General features: G+C 37.7%; 1 protein-coding gene across 9 annotated transcripts in view; it reads left to right on the forward strand.

Moving 5' to 3' along the window:
- The window catches only part of celf5a (cugbp, Elav-like family member 5a), a gene marked incomplete at both ends in the record, with an annotated part of 303,029 nt that overhangs the window by 10,798 nt on the left and 266,209 nt on the right, over positions 1 to 26,022 (forward strand). For all 9 annotated transcript variants that reach the window (XM_079808313.1, XM_079808314.1, XM_079808306.1 and 6 more), the window contains one exon: positions 6,785 to 6,867. In XM_079808313.1, the coding sequence (XP_079664439.1) occupies positions 6,785 to 6,867 (83 nt within the window). The remainder of the gene's footprint in view (positions 1 to 6,784; positions 6,868 to 26,022) is intronic.

Consider the following 26,022-nt stretch of genomic DNA (forward strand, 5'->3'; position numbering starts at 1 on the left):
TATAAGGTAGGGGGCGCTATTACGCATCTTCTGAAAGAGTACTGAATCTCTTGATCAAAACACATGGGAAGATGATGCAGAAACAAGCGATTTCATATGTAATCATATGCATATGTAAAATAACGCGACCATCAACATTAAACGGCATATAAATCAAAACGGCCTACTGTTACTGAATGAAATGTCGACCCAGGACGAGCTATAGGACCGTGCAAGCATTAGGGGAGTTGATGGACTCGATCTACTCCATCTATGTCTTGATCATCGTTCTGAATTCGATTCAGATAGTCTTTGACAAAAACATGATTTTCTCAGCTTTTTGCTTATAATTTTGTTTGTTTTTTACGAAACTTGCCCACATTCAAGTGTTGATAAAAAATTATTTCTGCATGAAGCTAGAATAAAAAGGGTTTTTTTTTGTTTAAAAGCTGTTCTTTCTTTTGATAAATTTGCATATTCGGATATTCATACAAAAAAAAATATTCTTGGGGCCATGAACATTTTATGAAAATGGTCAAAAACCCTGGCAGTGATTGCCAACTTAAAAAAAAAAACGCTGGCGTGGAAGGAGTTAGGTTAACCTGGGTTGTTTTATTTTGTGTAATTTTGTTCATGTTTTTCTAGGGTGTTTCACAACCCGTCCAATGTCAGTTTGACTTTGTTTTACTTTTACCAATGGCAGATCATTTTTACCGTTTGATTAGATGCATGTCGATTTGATGCTGTGAAGTCAACAAAAAATACGGAAATCGACCCACAATTTGAAAAACGTGCAAAAACTTGTAAGCGTTTATGTTTTAGAAGATTGCCTCTATGTTGATATTGTATGCATTAGTGTCTAACCAAACATAAAAAGTTTTGTTTTTTTAACAATAAAATGAGCACCCCCTAGAGTCAATTATGGAAAATGCTGCTGAGGTGGATTTAATTATCGAGTATAACAAATAGGCCATTTATGTATTTAAATTAATGCGAATTTGCGCCATGGACTCTTAAAGAACTTCGCCAGAACCTTTCCCAGATTGATTCATCACAATATCCCTTTCACAGTTCAGAACGCTCCTGAATATTCTTGTTGTTTGTATTTTAGTATTGAGAAGTGATGCTGTGACATGAACATGGATGAAAGGTGATCTGGGAGAGGATGTTATCAGTGGGTTTGTGGGACCCGTCGGGGATGTGCGGAGAGGCCTGCTGCTCAGCAGGGCTATTAATAGAAATCTGTGGTATTTCCGAAAATAGGTTAAGCTGCCACTGCTGGCATCACTGCTCGCATGCCAGCCATCCTCTGAAGACAGAAAGAGAGGGAGAGGAGGAGAGACGAGGAGAAACAGATGTAGCCTACTGAGGAAGTGTCTTTGTTCCGCCGTACCCTTCTTGCACTCAGTGCAGCATCAGAGTTTTCTGGCTGAGGACTTCCCAGCATGCCGCAAGACACCGTGTCACCCCTCGATATTTCGAATTCACAACACAATAGCTGATATAGACTATTTGAGTCTTGCCACGACAAACAACTCTTGCATATGTATTAGGAAGCCAATTTATTCAGAATGCAGAACGCTTTCTCATATCCACAGTTGCTATAGTCCAACATTTTCCACTATTTATACAGTTGCTGTTTTGGTTTTCATCAATATTTTCAACTGCTGTACAGTTTCAGTGTGCAAGCAAGGCATCATTTCCCTCAAAAGTTATTTCTGAATAATGCCTACTTATAATTTCTGAAATATGTATTTTTTGCCACTCCAGCTCCATGTTAGATGATGTGCGTATAGTTTTGCTCTAGTACACGGAGGTTGAGCACATTTAAAGGTGGCAGCCTTAATTAAGGTTTACAGGTTACGCTAGCGCACCGCTTATATTACAATACTCATTACAAAGTAATTAGGCGAGGGCAGGGACAATATTGTTGTCTGGACAGTGACTGAGAGGGAGAGAGAGAGAGTTTCGGAGGAATGTATTTTTTACTGGAGGCGGTCAGCGCATTAAGGTGTTTTACCTGATACGCGCTTGCCGCGAGTGACACTGAAAGCTACACCGCTTGCTGGTGAAACATTCACGTGTTGTCATGCACGTTTGCTAGTGCTACATTGTGCACATTTGGATAAATTACCTTTGTTATTTAATATGATCAGTCTTACCTGCAACACGACATAGTATATTTACATTATTCAAGACAACACACTTCAATAAATACGAATGAATACAAAAAAAGACAATGCAATTCAATAAATTGTGATGCATAAAAATGAAGATGCACCGATATGAAAATATCGGCCGATACAGATAATTCTTTATATTTGAAAACTGATATATTGGACGATAAATCTAAATTGAAATCTATAATCTAAATCTATATATATCGGACAAATGTTCTTATCGGGCCGATAACGATAACATTAAAGAGAATATATGTCGGCCGATACCGATATGGTGGCCGATATATCGTGCATCCCTTATAACAATACTACGAAATTGCGTACATTTCTTTGGTCGTCCGTTAATCATTTAATCTGCAGAATCTTTTACACTTCATAATGCAAATGTGATTCAAAACGCCGTTCGTTCAGTTTCAATCGCAATCCAATTATAATATCGCATAAAACAACCATGACCTTACAATTTACTTTTGGTAACTCAAAGACAAAAAATTATGTTGTGATTTATAACAAGGCTTCCTATGCAATATTGTAACTGAATCTGGACTGAAACCGAACCAAATGCAATTGCTTCATTGTGCTTTGTTTATACGCTTTGTAGAGTGTATGAATGCAAAAATAAGTAAAAAAAAATTAACGATACAATGATCTAAGGTATCTATAGAATACAGTGAGAAAAAGTCTATATATGTAGGCCTATATGTGGAATATGTCGATATATGATTCAATCAGCACAGTTTACTTGATTCATTTTTTCCCCTGATTAACTGCACAACAGTTTTAAGTTCAGTCCTTTGTTCTCAGAGCTAAACTTGAATGTGTCGGGAACGAGTAGGAGGTGTGAATGACGGGAGTGCTCACGAAGTTGCAAAGTGCTCAGGCGAGAATATGGCGAATGGGGGCACGGAAGCAGATTTAGCGCCAAGACCTTCGCACTTAACAGGCACCTCACAGTTCAGGGCTTGCACACAATTATGAAGGGGGGCAGGAACAGTGGGGTGATGGCTTGGCTTTTACTATTTAAAAAAAAACAGCAAATGGGGGCTGTCAGGAGCAGAGGGAGGGAGCGGCACCTTCAATTCAGCTTGCTTAATTACTGCTAAGCCTCTCTACCTCCCCATGAAGCTCTACGCCATTCCTCAGACCTGCAGGCCTCATGGGCCTCTGTCTGTGTGATTGCTTATTAGCACGGGGGTTAGATGTCATTTTTGTCCTGGAACAGAGAGAGGCACGTTTTTGCTGGCAGTAGCTACATTTGACTTTCTTTCTTTCTTTTTTTTTTTTTTTGGTGATTCAGGAGAAATAATTTTGAAATACATCCGAAAGTCTGAGACCACTAGTGAAAATGCTTCTTATTTAGAAATTCTAATTAAATTTAAGCATTACATTTTTTCATAAAATATATATTTTTGCACATTTTAATAATTTAAATATTAGCATAACACATTACGAAATGTAAAAAAAAACCAGTTGATTAATGAACTAGAAATAGTGCAGAATATTTCATCATAATTTTTAAACATCCAAAATTTTATTTAATTTCCAGGTTTAAATGGGGTAAAAAAAATCCCAGATTTGAAATGTTTTATCAGGAACCATTTCAGCTACATATAGAAAAAATGATTATATTAGCACAAAATTTAAAGTAAAACCCATTGCCTACTAACTGTCAGCTTCCTTTGTTAATTTTTAAATCGCATTTGATCAAACAATAGAGATTTTTATCAAACAATGCGGTAGATCATTTCCACACTCTGTCCTTAGGGTGCTGCGTCAGCCATTTCCATGGCTGATACTTTTATGTCGAGTTTCAAATAATTTCATCATGCAGCCCAAAATTGCGCGCCTGGTATGCAACAGCAGGGCAGTAATTTGTACGTGTTTGGATTCCAATTGGTGCCTATGGGCTGCAATCGCACTATGCATTAAAGTGAAGAGATTAGAATTAAAATGCTTCTCCTGCTATCTGTTTTACTGTCACTTTCTCTCTGTCTCTCTCTCTCTCTCTCTCTCTCTCTCTCATGGACTCACGCACACTATTCTTTTGCTTATATTAGTGGGGCAACTAATTTACTCTGGATATTCTTTGTGAATGCGTTGTGAATGTATCCAATTTGGTTTTTGACTAATTGCAAGATCAAGTTCGCCACAGATTGAAAAGAGCCTTGGTGAAAGAATTTGAGACATAATAAAGCTTTGATGTATTTGAAAGCAGTGCAGCATTAGTGGGATTGATACAATAATAAATATAAAAGAACACAAGTAGCATGCTTGTTTGTTTGTCCTTGCAAGTCTTTCTGTGAGGACAATGTTTTGGCCAAGTCTTATTTGGGCATTACCTGTTCATGACCCCAAGTCACTTCAGGTACTCGTATAGTGGGTTCTGAATAATTATTAGCATTTGGTCATTAGTATCTGCTGTCTTTTGAGGTAAATTGGCTTCTATTGAACTCCAAACCATACAAAATATTGTAGCGTTGTTTTCTTGGTTCCTGATCATACAGCTGACAAAACATTGAAAAATCTCGAAAACATGGTTTATTAAAAATACAGGTGCCTACCAAGAAAATATGACATACCGAACTGCCCGCTTTCTCCACCACATTTTTGTTTGCATCAAATTACATACAAGATATACTCTGACTAAAATCTGTAGTCAAGGAACAAAAGTTTACTGAGTTTTACAATAAGATCCTATAGAAGTGTTGATATTGGAGCTCGACCAATGGTGGGAGTTTGTGGGCGGGACTATCTTTTTGTTTGACCAATAGCAGATGGGAGGGTTTGGAAACAACTTTTTAGCAATTCCGTTTAGTGAAGTTAGTTATAAACTTTATCTTTAAAAAGTAAAAACAGTGTTTATTTCTGTGCAGTTGAACACGGGTTAAGAGAGAGACGGTGACCGAAGGAAGAGAAAGCGAGACTGCTTAGTAGTTACTTTCACATATACAAAAGTGTGATCCCGGAATTGCAGTGAGTCGGTTATCAGGCAAATCGGAGAGTTGCTTTACTGTAAATACGTCTACCAGTTAGCACTGTTAATGTCACAAAAACATGTGCTCAGGGAACTTTTCCTGCAAAGTCTCCTTTTCTATGATACCAACGGCAGAAGGGTTATATAATCGGGTGTGTATATGGGCATGTTTTTATGAATTCACATATCTGTCTAGGGACCCGAGAGACTCAAAGTTTCTCTTACTAGTTCTCCACCACTGTTCGCCTCTCTGTCAGGGTGTCAAGGGTAGTCAGGGCTTATTCCAGCCAGCCAAGAGCCTCGGACAGGGACGGCTGGCTGATCTATGGACTTGCTCAAACACACACACACAAGCACACATACGAAGATACACACAGGCACATCCAGTGTAAAGCGGACTGGACAGGCTCCCCCATGTTAGAAAATAGACTGTCTGTATTTAGCCTGTCTGCAGGGACTCCTCGCGGAACCTCTAGCCCTGTCATTGTAAGGGACGCGGAGGCTTTGAGCTGGCTCGTTTTACTGTGCTGGCGATCGTGATACACGATGGGAACACAATGTTGTGGGTAGACTTGAATATTGAATGAAGTTAATCTTGAATGCTGTTTGCTTTGCTTGAATTAAACCAGTCCATCTGGTCTTCCTTTTGGTCTCTTTGATTCAAAGTATACATCTTGATCCTCTTACCTAAACTTATTTCTCCAGATTTGCACTCAGTGTTGGTCAGTGAACAGATTTCAGAAATCTTCACTTTCACTGTTCCTCAGTGGTAGAACCGACAAACCATCTTCTGAATTGTAGAATAAATTATGATGTTATAAAAACAGAAGACAACTCATTGTCCTTTCATTAGCTATTTGGATAGTTAATGCCATTTCGGGATTGACCTTGATTGACACTACTTTCCAATGACCATATTTCCCAGAATATAAGTCACGTTTTTTCAGTTATCGTCTGAAATATTCCAAAACAAATTATAAGGCAATTAATGTGAAGCACACAAAGCATGCGCAAATTTGGATTTGTGCCGAATGAGATAAATGAGCACAATTTTTATATGTGTAGCGCATTTCCCACAGTTTTAGTTTTGCTTTATATACAATCGCTTGCAATTCTGACCCCGACTAATAGTCAGGTGCGACTTTTTCTGGGAAATAAGGTAGTTGTGTAAAGTGAGATAAAACAAGAACATGTGGAGTGTGTGACTAACATTACTCTTGTAGTGAACAATACTTTTCTGAACTTAAACGTCTGCTCTAATTTGATAAGGTCAAATCTGGCCGCAGGACAAGCGCTGGTCTTATTTGGTCTCCCAGCCTGGTCTGTTGGCTGGTTTTAAAAGATTTTTGGACACTTTTTAGTTGGTCAGGCTGGGATACTAACTTAAACCAGCCAAGAACAGCAAACCATCAGCACTATTTGTATTGTTTTTTTCCTTACTCCCTTTCTTCATCTTATAGTATGCTCACTTGTAATTCACTTAAAATAAAAGTGTCTGCTCTAAATGAATAAATGTAAATGTCTTGCTGATGTTTTTGTCCTAATTAAGCTGTTTGGTTACTCCAAATGACTGCCGATATCCGGCAGTATAGAGTTCAAGACCACTGTCTGTCCAAGTCATTGAAAGTCTCCTTTCCTTTTTGTCATGCAGGCTGCGCGTTCCTCACCTACTGTGCCCGCGAGTCGGCCATCAAAGCCCAGAACGCCCTCCATGAACAGAAGACACTGCCGGGGGTAAGTCTGCTGCCAGCCTTTCGCCTCACCTCTTTAAGAGGGCCACCATGCCAGTCAAAGTTAAAGCTGTATGTTTTAGACAGAGAGCTAAAGCCTTTGGAACAGAAATCAGTCGATAACCCAGCCTTTTAAGATCAAGCTTTGAGCCGTTTCATGGTACTTCTCCCCGGGGACATTTGCAAGCATTGATCCGATGCTTTCAGCACAGGGCTTGGGGATGCAGTGATAGCAAATGTCAATTCATTTGTTCTCTCAATTTTTCCAAACTGCTCCATTTACGCAAAAAGCCAGTGAGTCATTGTTGCCCAGTTGCACAAAAGTATTCCAGACGCACAAAAATAAACATAGCGGGGGGGCAGCAAGGGTGTTTCCATTGAGGGTTGTGTGCTTCTGAAGATTGCTGACAATTGCGACGACATTCAAAGCACAAAACACACAAGGAGGTCTGACCGAAGTCTGCACGGCCTTACAATGACACATTGTTGCCACGCTGCCAGACAGAAACCTGCAGGAAACTCAGATGCACCGAGAGCAACATATTTGGCATCACAATTTCAATTATGGCAAATTATAGCATGGGATAAATTGATATAAACTTCAGATTTCTTAGTATTTGATACGTTGCCTCTTGAGCTTAAAGTGATAGTTCACCCAAAAAGGAAAATTCTGTCCTCAATTACTCACCCTCATGTCGTTCCAAACCTGTAGGTCTTTCGTTCATCTTCGGAACACAAACAAAGATCTTTCTGTCCCTCCATTGACAGTCTACGCAACTGACACTTTGACGCTTCAAAAAGTTTATAAAGAGATTGTTAAAAATTATCTTCAACTCGCACATCCGTTGTGATAAATGGAAGCTCGAGCATGTTCACGTGACGTGCGAGAACCAATGAGGTTCAATCTCATGTGTTACGCAGCACGTTTGAGCTTCCACAATAACCAATGAGGTTCATTCTCGTGTTATGCAGCACATTTGAGCTTCTGCAAGAACCAATGAGGTTCAGTCTCGTGTTACGCAATACGATTAAGCTTTTGCAAGAACCAATGAGGTTCATTCTTGTGTGTTATGCAGCACGCTTGAGCTTCTGCAATAACCAATGAGGTTAATTCTCGTGTTACGCAGCACATTTACGCCTTTGCTAGAACCAATGAGGTTCATTCTCGTGTTACGCAGCACATTTGAGCTTCTGCAAGAACCAATGAGGTTCATTCTCATGTTACGCAGAACGCTTGAGCTTCTGCAATAACCAATGAGGTTCATTCTCGTGTTACGCAGCACATTTAAGCCTTTGCTAGAACCAATGAGGTTAATTCTCGTGTTACGCAGCACATTTAAGCCTTTGCTAGAACCAATGAGGTTCATTTTCGTGTTACGCAGAACGCTTGAGCTTCTGCAATAACCAATGAGGTTAATTCTCATGTTACGCAGCACATTTAAGCCTTTGCTAGAACCAGTGAGGTTAATTCTTGTGTTACGTAGCACATTTAAGCCTTTGCTAGAACCAATGAGGTTCATTCTCGTGTTACGCAGCAAGTTTAAGCTTTTGCAAGAACCAATGAGGTTCATTCTCATGTTACTCAGCACGTTTGAGCTTCAGCAAGAACCAATGAGGTTCATTCTCGGGTTACGCAGCACATTTGAGCTTCTGCAATAACCAATGAGCTTCATTCTCGTGTTACACAACACATTTGAGATTCTGCAAGAACCAATGAGGTTCATTCTCGTGTTACGCAGAACATTTGAGCTTATGCAAGAACCAATGAGGTTCGTTCTCGTATTATGCAGCATGTTTGAGCTTCCACAAGAACCAATGAGGTTCGTTCTCGTGTTACACAGCACATTTGAGCTTATGCAAGAACCAATGAGGTTCATTCTCGTGTTACGCAGCACATTTGAGCTTATGCAAGAATCAATGAGGTTCGTTCTCGTATTACGCAGAACGTTTGAGCTTCCACAAGAACCAATGAGGTTTGTTCTCGTGTGTTATGCAGCACGTTTGAGCTTCTGCAAGAACCAGTGAGGTTCATTCCCGAAGATGAACAAAAGTCTTACAGATTTGGAACTACACTTACACTTTAAGTTGGCATGAACTCCACAAATTTGTGCAAAACATGATGATCCATGTTATTTATACACTGGTCTTACAAAGATTCTAGAGATTTGAAATATAAATATAACATAATAAATTCAGAGATGTCTAAGGCTGCCGTTGAAACATTTATATAAGAAGCTTCAGAATGAAAACTTTTAAATGACAAGCGGTGTCCAACGTTACATTTAGTGGATTCGATTTAGTTGGATTCAGGGCAACTATGTCAAACACACACCCACACACATTTTTACCCCTAAGAGAACATTTGAGGAAAGAACATGAAAGGAGAGAAAAAAGGATGGAGGCTGCACTCAAAATGTGACACATGTCATCCAGACCTGTTGAGAATACATCACAACTTCCCCATCTCACTGTGCGGTGAGAGAAACACACGCGCACATGCACACAGACTTGCTGCATGTGTGACATCATTGCATCAGCTTCACTTACCAGTGTTGTCATCCCCTGAGACAACTGCGAATAAGGTAGTAGGTGTTTGTTGAAGAGTCTGAGAACTAGAGGCATGTTTTTATGTGCATGCGTTTGCCTGCTAGGAATAGGGCATGATGGTTGACTCGTTTCTTCGTTCACATTTTTTTGTTTAATATTTTAGTGTGGTGCTTTAATTAGCATGCTGACAGTGTTGAATGCGTTAGCTTTTACAGCTTTGCACTGTAAAATCCTCTCAGGAAAAGGTGCGTCTCCTAAATTTATCACATTCAAAACACTGCTTCTACAGCCATACAAATTTAAACCAACATCGTTGGTTGTTGCATCAAGTCTCGCACAATTTTTTTTTCGGTGTGCCAAATTTAAGTAGTAATGTAAAAAAAATTAAAAAATACAAAATAATTCAAATGCACTCTGAATACAAGAACACATCTTTAAAACCCCTTTAAGAAATATGTCCAATCTGGGTCAGGTGAACCTGAAGCCAGTCTAATTATTCAGGGCTTTTCCTTAAAGAGACAGTTCAACTAATAAAACATATTGTTTACTCACCCTCATATGTTTCCAAACCTGTATGACAGTCTTTCATTACGGAACACAAAAGAAGATATTTTAAAGTCTCCTTTTTCTTTGTCCATGCAATGAAAGTCAATGGAGTTGTTTTGGACCCCATTGACATGAGGGGGAGTGTATATAATGACAGAATTTCCCTTTTTGGCTGAACTATCCCTTTAAGACTGATTAGCTGCTCAGTCAACCCACAACTAGTTCATTTTGAAAAGAACACGCTCTTTCCTCCGTGTAGAGCTGCTAAATTGATCTGGCCTGCAGTGAGTCTTGGCCAAACGGCCTGTCCCTAAATCTTTTCCCAACAACCCCCGCCTCGCTACATTGATGGTAAGTAGATATGCCAGTTGTTTGTTTGCTAAATCCTGCTTGATATGCAGATTGCCAGAGGCTACAGAGTAATTCATGTAAACTCGGGTTCTCCCGGAACGGACCTATAAGTTATTTATGCTTGCGTTTTGTCCTTAACTCTTGACTGACCATCCCTCTTCACCACAGTATTATATATATACTATTATAGTTTCTATTAATATTTTAAATTAGCTTTTGTTTTTATATATTTTTTTCAGTTTTCATTTTAATACTAATTTTATGTGCTTTTGTCATTTTTATTAGTTTGTTTGTTTATTTCAATTTTAGTTTATCACGTTCCAGTTAGTAATTTTAGCGCTTTAACTTAAACTTATTTCATTCTATTTTTTCTGTATTACAAGGTTTTTCCATGCAGCATTTATATTTTATTTTATTTCAGCTTCATTTTAATTAACAAAATGTTTTCAATTGTTTTAGTTTTAGTTAACGATAATAACTGTTTTTCTCATTTCATATGTACACCTGTTAGCTACCTTAGGCCAGTTTTACATGGTTGTTGGCTCTGATGGTAGAGATTATTAAATAAATGAATATCTATCAAAACGAACTCTTTCCCCACCATTGACGATAATGTCCAGCTTTCTGTGTTTTCACTGTTATACTGTAGGGGGCGCTATTACGCATCTTCTGAAAGAGTGCAGAATCTCCTGATCAAAAGACATTTGAAGAAGAAGCAGAAACAAGCGATATCATATGTAAGCAGATGCATATGTAAAATAACGTGATCATCAACATTAAACAGCATATAAATAAAAACTGCCCAATGTTACCGAAAGAAATGTCGACCCAGGAAGAGCTATAGGACTTTGAAGCTTTGATGGAATCGATCTACTCCATTCTGGGGACCATGAAAAATGTGTGAAAATTATCAAAAATGCTGTTGGTGGCTGGCAACTTTTAAAAAAAAAACACTGGCGTGGAAAGAGTTAAACTATAAGTGTCTTTTGTGCACCCCTAGTGGCATCAAGCATAATTGCAAATATAATGACTTTTTGTAAGAACGTTTCCTGTCAATGTTATTTCGCGCAAACCTATATATATATATTTTTTTTTAAAAAGTAATGTTTACTTCACCTTTTTTAAAATTAATTTTGAGATAATTCTTCCATAGATAATTTCATAAAATAATTCGTATATTATATTTTTCTTGTTGTTCTTCATTACAGTCTTGAATGTGGAAAAATCACAATAAAATATTGTCCGGTAACCATTACGGTACCGATATATTGTGCGTCGTATTGTCACAAAATATCGTAGGGGGCTAAATCGCGCTCAGCTAGCAGTTGTACATGACAAACAATAACTAACTGAGTAAATGCCTGTGTTTTTCTGTATGGAGCATTCCCAGAGCACATCTCACATGTAGCGACTGCCAAGATCGATCAAACGACGTAGATCTCTCCCAGTTGAATTCCAGCTGGGATTTCACAGAGCCTTCATGTTTAACGTACTGCTAAGAATCGCAATGACAGGGGGGCCACATATGAGCCCCATTATAGGAGTGGCCGTGTCTGTCGGAGGACAGAGGAGGAGCAGGAGGAGGAAGTTGGGCGAAGGCGAGGAAGGCGTTCTGACAGCTGTCCACCTCAATAGTGCGCTTCCCCATCAGTGACCTCTGAGGAACATCAGCTCCGCAATGTGTGAGATGTGGTGATAACATCACCATGTATACATGGCAGCTTGTCAAGATCATCTAGGGCTAACGGCACTGATCTGTGTATGTTTGTGCGTAGTGGGATGGAGAGTTGATTTTGTTTGTGTGTGTGGCTGGTCAGAGTCATGGGTGGGAATTGTGGGTCATTTTGTAAGTTAGCACTTTTAAAACAGGGTAATAGAAATGGTCTGAAATGGCCTTATCTTCATGAATTTTAATTAGATGATGCAACATTCGGTCAACTGATTTGGCAAGTGAGCAGTAGAAGTAGTAGGATTGCTACCGTTTACAGGTTTGTTGACCAAACAAAACAAAACTTTTACAAACGTATATGCCCTTTATGCCCTTGCTCTAAACAAAACCAATTAATCAATTGCTTTAAAAAAAAAAAAACATTATTGAAATATATTCTTCCACACCTTTAGATTATTTTTAATGGTTAACTACCAAAATCCCTACAGTGGTGTTCAAAAGTTTCCATACAATCTCTTTTCTTCATCACAAACACAGAACTTTTCTATTTAATCAAATTTAATAATGTATTATTATTATTATTATTATTATTATTATTAATTATATTAATACATTATTAAATTCAATTCAATGTAGGAAAGTTTATATACATTTATATAATATGCATATATAATGTATGTTATTGTTGTCATTAAAAATAATGTATTATTATTATTAATAAATTGTATACACACACATTAATGCACATTAATATATACAGTATACATACATAAATTAAAACATCAACTTTTTTACATTTCATCAAATCTATTAATAATAACAATAATAATAATAATAATATATATATATATAATACATTATTTTTAATGACAACAATAACAATACATTATATATGCATATTATATAAACATTATATAAACTAAGTGACTATTTGAATGTGAAGGATGTGTGACTAACAAGAATCAAATGTACCAATACGAATCAAAATTTCCTTTTATGAAAATGTAATTGAGGTCACTCAACATATTGATGTAAAATGCTAACAAGAAGGAATTTATCTCAGCAGTATTTTAAGTGTATTTAAAGTATGCGCCTCCGTTTCCAAGCAGCTGGTGAAAAAGATGATTCATAACTCAAATTGAATTTGTTGCATTATAGCAGCTAACCATTTTTAGAATCTATCTAACTTACTTTTAATTCACCAACATAAGTTGCAAACAAGGTTACAGTGAAGATTTGAAATGTATTAAAAGATCCAGATGGACAAATATGTGAAGATATTTATGGTATGCCTTCCAGGCATGACTCACAAAAAAAGTGTTTTCCTCTCAATTAAATGCAGTATGGCAGCATATATATCCATCTACACCGGAACAGAAAATATCACACTGAGTCAAAACAATGTGAAGATGAAGAAAACTGTATTTATTGACACACACACAACACCTCTCTCAACCCTGCCGTGCATTTTATAATCTATGTTGGCATGACATATGTATAACTACAAAAATACATATTTTTCTAACTGCATCAGTGAGAAATCAGATATGTATATTGAGGAAGGCCGTCCACGCTGGGAGAAAATGAGAGCGGCAGGTTTGTGTGTGCATGAGCTCATGCTGTCCACGGGGCTCCACACCCCTGCTGGAATTGCAAATTCACCTGCTCCTCTGGAGTCAGTCTGCCCCGCTGCAAATCCGGTGTAATTTAAGGTGTATGTTTTACGCCCTGATCCGTTGCTTGTTATCACATCCGTCTGTGGAAGACTTGTGAACAGGCCAATTTTGTTTTTGCCAGGAAAAAAACACACTCTAAACAATAAAGGTTCCAAAAGGCAGCCTTTTTTGGTTCCCCAAAGAACCTTTCGGTCAACAGTTCTTAAAGGGATAGTTCACCCAAAAATGAAAACTCTGTCATCATTTACTCTCCCTTATAATGTTCCAAACCTGTATGAATTTCTTTCTTCTGTTGAACTAAAAAGAAGATATTTTGAAGAATGTTGGTAACCAGACAGTTGACGGTAGGAAAAAATACTATGGAAGTCAATGGCTACCGTCAACTGTCTGGTTACCAACATTCTTCAAAATGTCTTCTTTTGTGTTCAGCAGAAGAAACAAACTCGTACAGGTTTGGAACAACGTCATAATTTTCGTCAACTACCTTTTTTCACTGACAAAAACGAGACGATAACTAAATAAAAACTAGTGTTGGATGACAAAAACTATGACAAAAATCAACTGTTAGGGAGGGACGATTAGGGAAGAGATCCAGTCAGAACTGATATCCTGTGTAACAGATGCGCACATTTGATTTGAACGTGCTGATCTAACTGCTGGAAAACACGCCGCTGTTGCGTGCTCTACAGGCTCATCCCCAATACAGCGCTCCAGAGCTGCTCACAATCAATGAATAGCGCACATTTATGCCAGGCAATTGTTTATGAACTAATGCTGATGATGAATAATGGCAATGTTTATTTTACGATGTTTATATAGTAATATGTTTTAGACGGTTGTAACAACGCATATTTTATCTCCTGAACTTGAATGAGCTCCTGCAACTGCAATAGTAAGGCACAGACATTTCAAAATAAGAGTCAATGTGTATTTCGAGCTTGTTTGTAACTAACCCTCTGGGGGTCTTTGGTCATTTCTGACCCGAATTTTTTATTTTTTTTTTAATGTTAAAAATCGTAGCTTCATCGGAATGGTCCGAAACTTGGTGACTTTATTGGTATATGAACACACAAAAAAATTGGGGACAGGATTTGAAAAGTCTAAGTGGTCGTAAAAAAAATAGTCACACTCAGGGTCTTCTGGTCAAAAATGACCCGCATAGGAAATGAATGGGAAATTGGCAAAAATATGAAAATACAGAGTTTTTTTGTGCATACAATCTACAAATCAGCCAGGATGCAGAAAAAAAGTACTCAACAGTGAAGGGGTGAATCTCTAAAACATCAAGAGTGCAAAACAGACAAAAAAACTCACACACACACAAAAACACAATTAGCTTTTGGAATGGCACGCGTTAATTTGTGTTTGCGTGTGTTTTTGTGTGTGTGTGTGTGTGTAAAGACAGACTTTATAAAGACAGAACATTACGTTAGCAAAGCGTTCGTGGCTCGACTTGTCGAGACTGTTTTCCAAGATAGCTCCTGTCTGTATGCGCGTAATGTACTGTCTTTATAAAGTATCTTCTTATTAAACTGTCTGTACACTTACAAAGTTCTCAATGCTTCGGTTTGCATGTAGGGACCCTTATTATGCTACCGTGTTGGTGTGAGGCTATTTTGAGCCTTGTTAGTGGTATTAACTAGCGATTTAATTTGACTTATTCTGTGCCCCATATACTAGCGTTATAAGCTAATCTGTTTTTAGAGATTAAACTCTTTACAGTCGATTTTCATGAAAACGCATCCCAGAGAACGATCTACTCGGTAACCATGTGTTAATTACCCCTAGGTTAATTTTTCACCGGAGTTGTCCTTTAACTAATCCTTTAAGTTTCCAAGCGAGCCGTAATGGGACGCGTAAACACTGCAGATCACTGATTGGTCAGAGATAATCGTCACTACCAGCGTCATTGGATTTGCGACACGAGACGCCAAACCCGCTAGAAACAAACTTCTTCATCTTGCAGTGAAAAACATCCACATGCCGAGAATCAAAAGCACCATTTCGTCGATATGCTCCATTGCTCCCGTGTTGAGCGTTTGTAGAGGCGGCGTAACTATAACGATCAGTCTATACTAAACTGCCGTGGAAAAGAAAACCGAGCCAAAGTAAAGTGAGCCGTGACATGCCGAGTCATACCACGCAGTGGAAATGGGCCATAAATAAGCTCCTACTTTAGAGTAGGGTCTACCCCAACACAAGGGTAAGTACTAGTGACGTAAGTCTACGTTGATTGGTCGAACACATACCACACAAAACACTGATGACTGATGGAAAATTGTTTTCGTGGGACGGCCCTGGCGGCTTCCGCTGCAAAAGCCCAGGTAGAAAGAATACATTTGAACAATCTAAAGAACCTTTTTCCAATCTAAAGAACTCTTTGTGGAATCAAAAGGTTTCATTTATGCTAAAAGTTCTTCCTGTAACCAACAATGGCAATAAAGAATCTTTATTTTTAAGAGTGCACCAGTCCCCATCCCAGCAATCCTTATTTCCTACACTCTTAAAGGGATAGTTCACCCAAAAATGACCAAACCAAAAATGTAACCAAACAATTGTGGGGTATACTATTGACTTCCATATTATTATTATTTTCCAAGCCCCACAACTGTTTGGTTACAAACATTCTTCAAAATATCTTCCTTTGTGTTCAGCAGAACAACGAAATGTATACATGTTTGAAGCAAATTATGACAGAATTTTCATTTTTGGGTGAACTATCCTTTAAAAGAACCATTTATTCTCTTGTGGGACTTTCGCTCCAGAGGAAAGTTTTCATGTAACCGTAACCAATGGAATCTTGTTATAATGGCAAAGCAGCAATAATGTGATCGCTAACTCTTGTAAACTAACAAGGCTCTATTTTTAGCATTTGATGGACATGAAATATGTAAGGAAGGCAGCAGGTGTTACCCTGGGTGCGAACACTGTGTGTGCTGACAAAGCTCCATGTTTTTCTCAGAACAAACACTCTGATAGGATGCTGACGGCCACTCATATCAAATCAAATTAATGAAGCGTGATGGGCATGACTATTATAAATATGCTGGGGCCTGAAATCTAATTTAAATCGGGAAGTTTTAGGAAGTTTGCAACAAAGAAAAGTTATCATGTACAGTGAATAAGAAATATTCTGCATTGTTTATAGATCACTGATTAGTTCTGCTGGCATTAAAGCAAAGTGGGAGTAAATGAAACCCAAATGATTGTTAATATAAGCCTTTTTTTACTAATTTAATAATAATAATAATAATATATATCCTATATATATATATATATATATATATATATATATATATATATATATATATATATATATATATATATATATATATATATATATATATATATAAAATGCAATTGAATGTTATAATATTTAGAATTACATTTATAATAGGTTTAATTAATAGCAATGCTCTTAAACTCCACTCTATTTTTAAAATTATATTTTTTTAATTATTTTATAATTGTTTGTTACTATTCGTTTAATTAACAGTTTTAACAGCAATATATACTACTCACTAAAAAAAATTATCAAATAAATAATGCATTATAATTTTTAATTATATTGAATTGTTGTATTATTATGTATTTTAATACTGTTTTACAATTTATTATCTTTATAATTGCATTTTAATACATTTTATTAAGCATTGCATCTTAAAATAAACATTTAATATAATAATTGATGTATTACTTTAATGACATTGAATTTATTTTTTATTTTACATTTATAAGAGATACTATACTGACTAAAAAAAACAAATAAATATATTCTAGAAAGTTGTACACAGTCATAAACAATCTTTTCAGAATATAAATAAATCCGTTTTTGTTGTATATATTATGTAACCACGCTGAAAATGGATTTAAAGAAGTGATGCACAAACAATAGCACAGCAAATCACATTTGTTTATTCGTTGATTTTTATCTACAAGGCAAACAGGGATGTTACTTCTCTCTGATAATCTCTAATATCATTTTCAACATTTGTTTGCCTTAGGATTTTGGAAAATTTGAGCGTGTTTCCTGCTGTTCTGCTTGTCTTTCTCTATTGGTCTGTTTCTTTCTCAAATACGCTGATTCATTGACTTGACAATGAAGTGAGCCGGTGGATTGCGGTGCTCTCTGATGGGTGGATATTTGCGTCCGGGGTTTGTGGTAATGCAGTTACATGGCCGGCAGTGTGTGATGAATAGAAAGTCTCCAGTGCCGTCATTTGAGAAATCACAGCGGAGCTGCACACGAGACGGTGCTTCTCACTTCATGAAGTTTTATAGTGCCGCTTCCGCTGTTATGGCTTCTACCACAATGGAGAGATGCAGACATATGACTGCAGCCTTACAAGTTGTGTGTGTGTGTATGTGTGTATAATGACACAGGGCTGTAATGTACATAGTAAAAAGCCATTACACTAGAGTGATCTTCAGGGATTTCACTCCTGCAACAAGAGAAAAAGCTGGATTAACATACTTCTTTCTTTCATACTATCTTGAACATGTAACATCAATATTAATGCCATTTTTCTTTATTTGTGGATGAATATTTACTATGGTAATGCCATGGTATTTTTTGAAATACCATGCAGGCTGTAAATACCATATATGATAATCATTCAGTGTTATTTTAAATTACCATGTTGTTTCTGTGTGTGTATATGGATGTCATGGCACTGAATATACAATTTTTAATACATTTACCATAGTATTTCTTAAGGAAGCCCTCATAATTATGAGAGAAAGTCTAAATGAGATACCAAGTCATGATTATTAGATAGTCAAAATTATAACACACTAATTCAAAATTGCCATGTTATGACTTTGTATCCCAATTTCTACTTTTTTTCATATGGTATTATGCCAATTTTTACTTTTTATCTCATCATTTATGTATTTATTTATGGATGTATGTATCCCAGTTTGGACTTTTTGTAATTTCTTTTTTTGATACTTTTGTATCTCAATTTCTACTTTTTGTCATAATCATGGTATTATGTCAATTTGGACTTTTTATCTCATCATTTCGTATCCCAGTTTCGACTTTTTGTCAATTTTGATACTTTGTACTTTAGTACAATTTAGAATTTTTACCTTATAATTTCAACTTTTTATATAATGATTATCACTTTTTATCTCATAACTGTGACTGTATCCAGTTTGGACTTTTTGTCATAATTATGTTACTAGGCCAATTTTTATCTCATAATTTCAATTTTTCATGCTGCCAATTTTGACTTTATATCCGAGTACTAAGATACTTTGTAGGATCTCAATTTCTACTTCTTGTCATTATTTTGGTATTATACCAATTTTGACTTTTTATCTCATAATTTTGTATCCTTCATTTGTATCCTTTGTAAAATTTCAACTTTTTATTTAATAATTATCACTTTTATGTCATAATTGTGATTTTTTTTGGTCATAATTATGCTGTCAATTTTGAGTTTGTATCCCAGTTTTGACTTTTTTTGTCAATTTTGATACTTTGTATCTATAATAATAATAATAATAATAATAATAATAAATAATAAATAATAATAAATAATATAATAATAATAATAACAACAACAATAATAATAATAATAATAATAATAATAATAATAATAATAATAATAATAATAATAATAATAATAATAATAATAATAATAATAAAATAATTAATAATTTGTTACATTTATATAGCGCTTTTCTAGGCACTCAAATTCCTCAATTCCTTTTTGACATGATTTTGATATTATGCCAATTTTGACTTTATACCTCATAATTTCAACCTTTTATCTCATGATTATCACTTTTTATCTCATAATTGTGACTTTTTTAATCATAATTATTTTGTCAATTTTGACTGTATCCAGTTTCAACTTTTTGTCATAATGCCAATTTTGATTTTATCTCATAATTTCAGCTTTTTATGCTGTCAGTTTTGACTTTATATCCCAGTACTAAGATACTTTGTGTCTCAATTTCTACTTTTTGTCAAAATTTTAGTATTATACCAATTTTGACTTTATCTCATAAGTTCAACTTGTCATGCTTTTCATGCAATTCACATTATGTAAATTTAGATTTTTTACCTTATAATTTTAAAACTTTTTATTTCATAATTGGGACTTTTTTATCATAATTATTTTGTCAATTTTGACTGTATCCAGTTTCGACTTTTTGTCATAATTATGGCACTAGGCCAATTTTGACTTTATCTCATAATTTCAGCTTTTTATGCTGTCAGTTTTGACTTTATATCCCAGTACTAAGATACTTTGTATCTCAATTTCTACTTTTTGTCATAATTTTGGTTGTATACCAATTTTGACTTTTTATCTCATAATTTCAACTTTTATCTCATTATTATCACAATTTTGTTTTACCAAAGCATTTGCAGCTTCCATAATTCCTTGAAGTATCCATAAATACCACAGTATATTATAAGTATACTAACAAAAAAGTGGTACTATGTTTTTCTTTTCTTTTCTTTTCTTTTCTTTTCTTTTCTTTTCTTTTCTTTTCTTTTCTTTTCTTTTCTTTTCTTTTCTTTTCTTTTCTTTTCTTTTCTTTTCTTTTCTTTTCTTTTCTTTTCTTTTCTTTTCTTTTCTTTTCTTTTCCTTCCTCCCTGTACTAGATTTGCCAGATGTTTAGCCAAACCTCACCCTCCCATGAGCCATTTGCTCTTTTTAAGGTATTTAGTGAAAAGCTGGCGGTGCACTTTGGCACGTTCCTGTGAGAAGGAACAACAAAAACAGCACATAAACAAACTAATGGCTTCCTTATCTGCACTGCCGACAAGGCTTTTCTTAATTGGCTAAGATTTGAGAACAGTCCCGTTCCCACAACCTTGTGCCTGGAATTTCTTGTTCTTACCTTCTGTTTCACTTTTAAGCACAATTTACGCTTCAGATTGAAGTGGAGTTCTGCTTCCTGCCCGAGCCCTAAATGTTCTCCAGATATCTGGGACTGTTGCCAATTTCTTCCTTCCATTACAAATATGACCCTCATAGTAATGAAAAAATGCCATGAAAACAACATAATTCTCTAAACCGGACTATTAGTTAGGCGCTCTTGTGACACAAGTACTTTTTGTTGGCTGTATGAGTTGGTAAAAAAAAGAGAGAAATATTAATGTGTTTTATTTTGGTATTTTTAGTCTATTTCAGGTTGGAGCTGGACCGGGGAGCAGCCGTCTGTGGGATTGAGTCATGTGATGATGTGATCTGGGTTAGCCGTGCGAAACGCGTGTGTATGTGTGTGTGTGTGTGTGTGTACACGAGCCGGAGTTGTAGTGGTTGTACTTTCGGCACATCGTTTTCTCTCTCTTGGGTCTTGTCTGAAGGAGTCTGGCTTCAGGACAGGAGGAATGAGGGCTGAACGAGGGCCCCGGTGAAGACCCACATCTCCTGCCTGCCAATCTGTCTTCCTGTCCCCTTAGTTGGTGTGCGAGTGCAGGTGCGGCCCAGCGAGCTCTTTGCAAGAGCGAAAAGGTGGGGAGGATGCGGGAAAGACAAATAGTGGCCAGTGGTTTCTGAAGGTTTTTAGAGGCTGGAGCCGGAATACTGGAATAGTCAAAGTGTCATTTTTTGTTAGGTTTGGGTTACATTTTAGCACTTCCGGCTTTATCGTCCTGAAGTCAATGAGTTTTTTTGGTTAAATTCTTGAAATAAGGTCTGTGGTTAACACAAGCTCAAGATATTTTCACATTTAATTCTACGATATAAAGTACATCAGGATTACCCTCTTGTGATTTTTCTAAAGCTTTTACTTATAGTTGTGGGAAGGGTTGGGAATCGAAAAATGATTCCAATTCTGGAGTCGGGCAGGAAATGGATACTTATTATAAAATAAATGTTTTAATTCTTCTTATCGATTCCTTTGTGTGCATTTTAATATGACTTTAAACCATTCAAACGCAAGAAGACCCCTGCGCTGTTTTCTGTGCTCGTGCGCACACATCCAAAGGGTGCGCACAGAAAGCCGCCTCTCATACTGAATAGTACGCAATACTGAACTGAGTTCTCTTCCGCGTCTTTTTGCACTTGAACGAACAAATACACACACAAAAAATTTAAAAATATTCTCGTAAACACAGCTGGATAAATCTTAAAGGGTTAGTTCACGCAAAAATCACAATTATCCCATGAATTACTCACTCAAGCCATCCTAGGTGTATATGACTATCTTCGTTCAGACGAACACAATAGGAGGTATATTTAAAAATATCCTTTCTCTCCCGAGCTTTATAATGGGAGTGAATGGGGCTCGTGATTTTGAAGCCCAAAAAGTGCATTCATCCATCATAAAAGTGCTCCAAACCAAACCCTTACTGTTTTCCGAGGTCTACTTATGACGTTTGCGTGGTTTTTACATTCAAAAACATCATAATGAATAAGTAATAGGCTATTTTCTGCCCTGGTTTTGAGGCTCTCTCAAGACACGCTCGGTTTTTATTGGCGTGCCACACTAAAGACTGCAAAGATTGGATAAGCTTTGCATATTTAATGAGCTTCGGCTCCCCCATGAGTAGCCTACGCGTGAGGGATTGTTTTGAAAGGCGTGTGGGAAAACACCAACCGGAATGATTCGTCCCTCAAGGCTCGCAAAATGTCTTTATCAAACAAACACAACGATTTATCTCTCATCCACCCGCAATTAATATGACTTTTATTTTATATTACTTGGCCCGCCCGGTCGGTGGATATACACGCGCGCCAAATACGTTGCAGACAGCATGATCAAAACATCCACGATTGTATTTTTCCGTCAAATATCAAGTCACGAGAGTGAACAACGCACATCAAGAAAGGAATGATATTTCCCTATTTAAGATGATACGTATTGGCCCGTCTGGAAAACACATAGCCCCGGGACGTTGGGCTTTGCGAGCCCTGTGACAGTGGTAAGTTATGTTTAGTTAGACATGTATACAATGTAACATTGTATTTGATCTGTAACAATGCAATACTATCACATGTTTTAGTGTGATGCTTCATTCATTCATGTAATCTCATCCTGTCTGCAAATTCAGTCTCTCGTTTACAAACGAATCCGTGGTTAAATGAACATACGTGCAATGTCTTCCCCGTGTGAGCTGGATAGTCATTCAAAATAAAGTTCAACCATACATTCCTAATATGAGAATCTGAAGGAAGCTTATGCAGCGACTGTGTTCTTCCACAACCAGGCACAGCGCAATATCTTGCTATCTTCGGCATGTTTATTGCTCAGTAGCGCGGTCGGTTTAGCTCCACGAGTCGGTGGGCGGGGCTACAGAACCAGGCGTACATATTTATCTGTTGAGGCGACGTTTCAGCATACGATGACGTCAAGGGTCGACATATTCCGAGATCGAGCGTTTGCTTGGCCTGGTGTCAATAAAAGCTTTTCTTTGACTAACAAGGAAGTTTTCAGCTCCGAAACGTACAGGATATTTTATACACTCACCTAAAGGATTATTAGGTACACCTGTTCATTTTCTCATTAATGTAATTATCTAATCAACTAATCACATGGCAGTTGCTTCAATGCATTTAGGGGTGTGGTCCTGGTCAAGACAATCTCCTGAACTCCAAACTGAATGTCAGAATGGGAAAGAAAGGTGATTTAAGCAATTTTGAGCGTGGCATGGTTGTTGGTGCCAGACGGGCCAGTCTGAGTATTTCACAATCTGCTCAGTTACTGGAATTTTCACGCACAACCATTTCTAGGGTTTACAAAGAATGGTGTGAAAAGGGAAAAACATCCAGTATGCGGCAGTCCTGTGGGCGAAAATGCCTTGTTGATGCTAGAGGTCAGAGGAGAATGGGCCGACTGATTCAAGCTGATTGAAGAGCAACTTTGACTGAAATAACCACTCGTTACAACCGAGGTATGCAGCAAAGCATTTGTGAAGCCACAACACGCACAACCTTGAGGCGGATGGGCTACAACAGCAGAAGACCCCACCGGGTACCACTCATCTCCACTACAAATAGGAAAAAGAGGCTACAATTTGCACGAGCTCACCAAAATTGGACAGTTGAAGACTGGAAAAATGTTGCCTGGTCTGATGAGTCTCGATTTCCGTTGAGACATTCAGATGGTAGAGTCAGAATTTGGCGTAAACAGAATGAGAACATGGATCCATCATGCCTTGTTACCACTGTGCAGGCTGGTGGTGGTGGTGTAATGGTGTGGGGGATGTTTTCTTGGCACACTTTAGGCCCCTTAGTGCCAATTGGGCATCGTTTAAATGCCACGGCCTACCTGAGCATTGTTTCTGACCATGTCCATCCCTTTATGACCACCATGTACCCATCCTCTGATGGCTACTTCCAGCAGGATAATGCTCCATGTCACAAAGCTTGAATCATTTCAAATTGATTTCTTGAACATGACAATGAGTTCACTGTACTAAAATGGCCCCCACAGTCACCAGATCTCAACCCAATAGAGCATCTTTGGGATGTGGTGGAACGGGAGCTTCGTGCCCTGTATGTGCATCCCACAAATCTCCATCAACTGCAAGATGCTATCCTATCAATATGGGCCAACATTTCTAAAGAATGCTTTCAGCACCTTGTTGAATCAATGCCACGTAGAATTAAGGCAGTTCTGAAGGCGAAAGGGGGTCAAACACAGTATTAGTTTGGTGTCCCTAATAATCCTTTAGGTGAGTGTATATCAAAGGCTCAAGGGAAAGTTGATTTCTCAATTCATCACCCCTTTAACATATGAGCCATTTTCCCCATTGGATTTTCAGCATAAACTATGTATAGAATTACTCATGACATGTTATCTCTGAGATACCAAGATTTCTACGAGACTTTGCGGATCCTAATTGTTTCCGACACGTGGCTCCTTTCCGATCACACGAAGAGGGAATGAAAGACACCCGGTGTTGCGGAGCTAGAAAGATTTAGAATTAGAGAGATAAAGAATGACAAACAAAAAGAAGCGGGGTCTCTGAGGCAATGGATCCAGCGAAGACAGATCGAGCAATAAGGAGTGGGAGATTAGCACTAGCTAGAGGGAACGACTAAGAGGAAGGAGAGAGAAATCAGGAGGAGGCGAGGACATCGGGTCATGTCGACAGCTTGAAGCCATACTTTCAGCGGGGTGCGGGAGCGCAAGTTCACGTTAAAAACCAGAGAACCCCCCTCCTTCCTCTCATTATATCTCTATCTCTCTCGATCCCTCTCTCCCTCGCTCATTTGAAAGGCAGATCTGCCCTGGACGCAGAAGGTAGAGCACTGCATTTGTCAGCGGATATGAGGCCCCCGTCCGATTCGCTGTGGGGTTGTGTCATTACGTCTGATTGACAGGAGTCGGGACAAGGGACTGTCCGTGATCCCCGGAGGTTAGATTAGGGTAGCGAGGCCGCCAACACTCATACGTGGAGCATGTGAGGTCGTGACTCTGAACATGGGCGCACGGGGAAAGCATCGTAGGTGGTAGAGGTCATTTGCATTGAATGCTGATCCAGATTTAAAGGAATATTCCTGGTGGGGCTGCACAATTTTGTGGATGCCTGTTGATTAAAATGATGTGAGAATCTCAGTCTGTGTGATGGTTGTTTGGGTGGATATTATCAAGTCCCTGTTCCCTCGAGAACTGAGTTCTTGTCCATCATGTTGAGCCGGTTTAGGCAACATGTGCCATATGGAAAGTGTGACTAGATGTCTCTGTTTCCCTGGAAATCCAATAGTTGAATGTAGTTAAGGCCTGTGCTGGACACGGTCGCTGTCCGGTGCTGAAACGAGTGCAGCTTGGCGACGTTCATGAAGACATTTTTAGAGATATAGTAAAGTATACATCTATCTGTCTGTATTTCTATCTTTCGTTCTATCAATGCATCGTCCATTATTGTTTGTTTTATTGTTCTGTTGTTCTATCTAGAGTTCTATCTTGAATTCTGTTTATTCTGTTGTCCATCCATCCATCCATCCATCCATCCATCCATCCATCCATCCATCCATCTTTCTGTCATTCACGAGTTCACACTTACAAATAAGTCAGATAGAAAGAATGGTATGCGTATTTGGCGTGCTGTCCGAGGAGAGGGCTCCGAGCTCGGTATTTGGCCCGAACCCAGAGTACTCCCCCCGTATGTCTGGTTTAGGAAGTAACCAGGTGAGTGTGAGGAAGATGGGGTGGTGGAGGGATGCTGCAAAACTTGTTGAGAAACATTGGTGAGTTGACTGGGTATTTATATGATCCTCCACTTGTGCTGATTGGGTAGACATGTTGATTACTGATTGCTGACAGCTGGTTGGAATGACATGATGATTAGATAGATCATTTGAACGTGCTCCTCCCGAACTTTGTTACTGAAACATCATTTCTCTCGTTCTTTCTGTCGTCCCATCATTCTTTCTGTTGTTCTTGTGTTCTTTCTGTCATT

Source organism: Gobio gobio (assembly GCF_949357685.1).
Source record: "Gobio gobio genome assembly, chromosome: 24".
Taxonomy (NCBI): Eukaryota; Metazoa; Chordata; class Actinopteri; order Cypriniformes; family Gobionidae; genus Gobio; species Gobio gobio.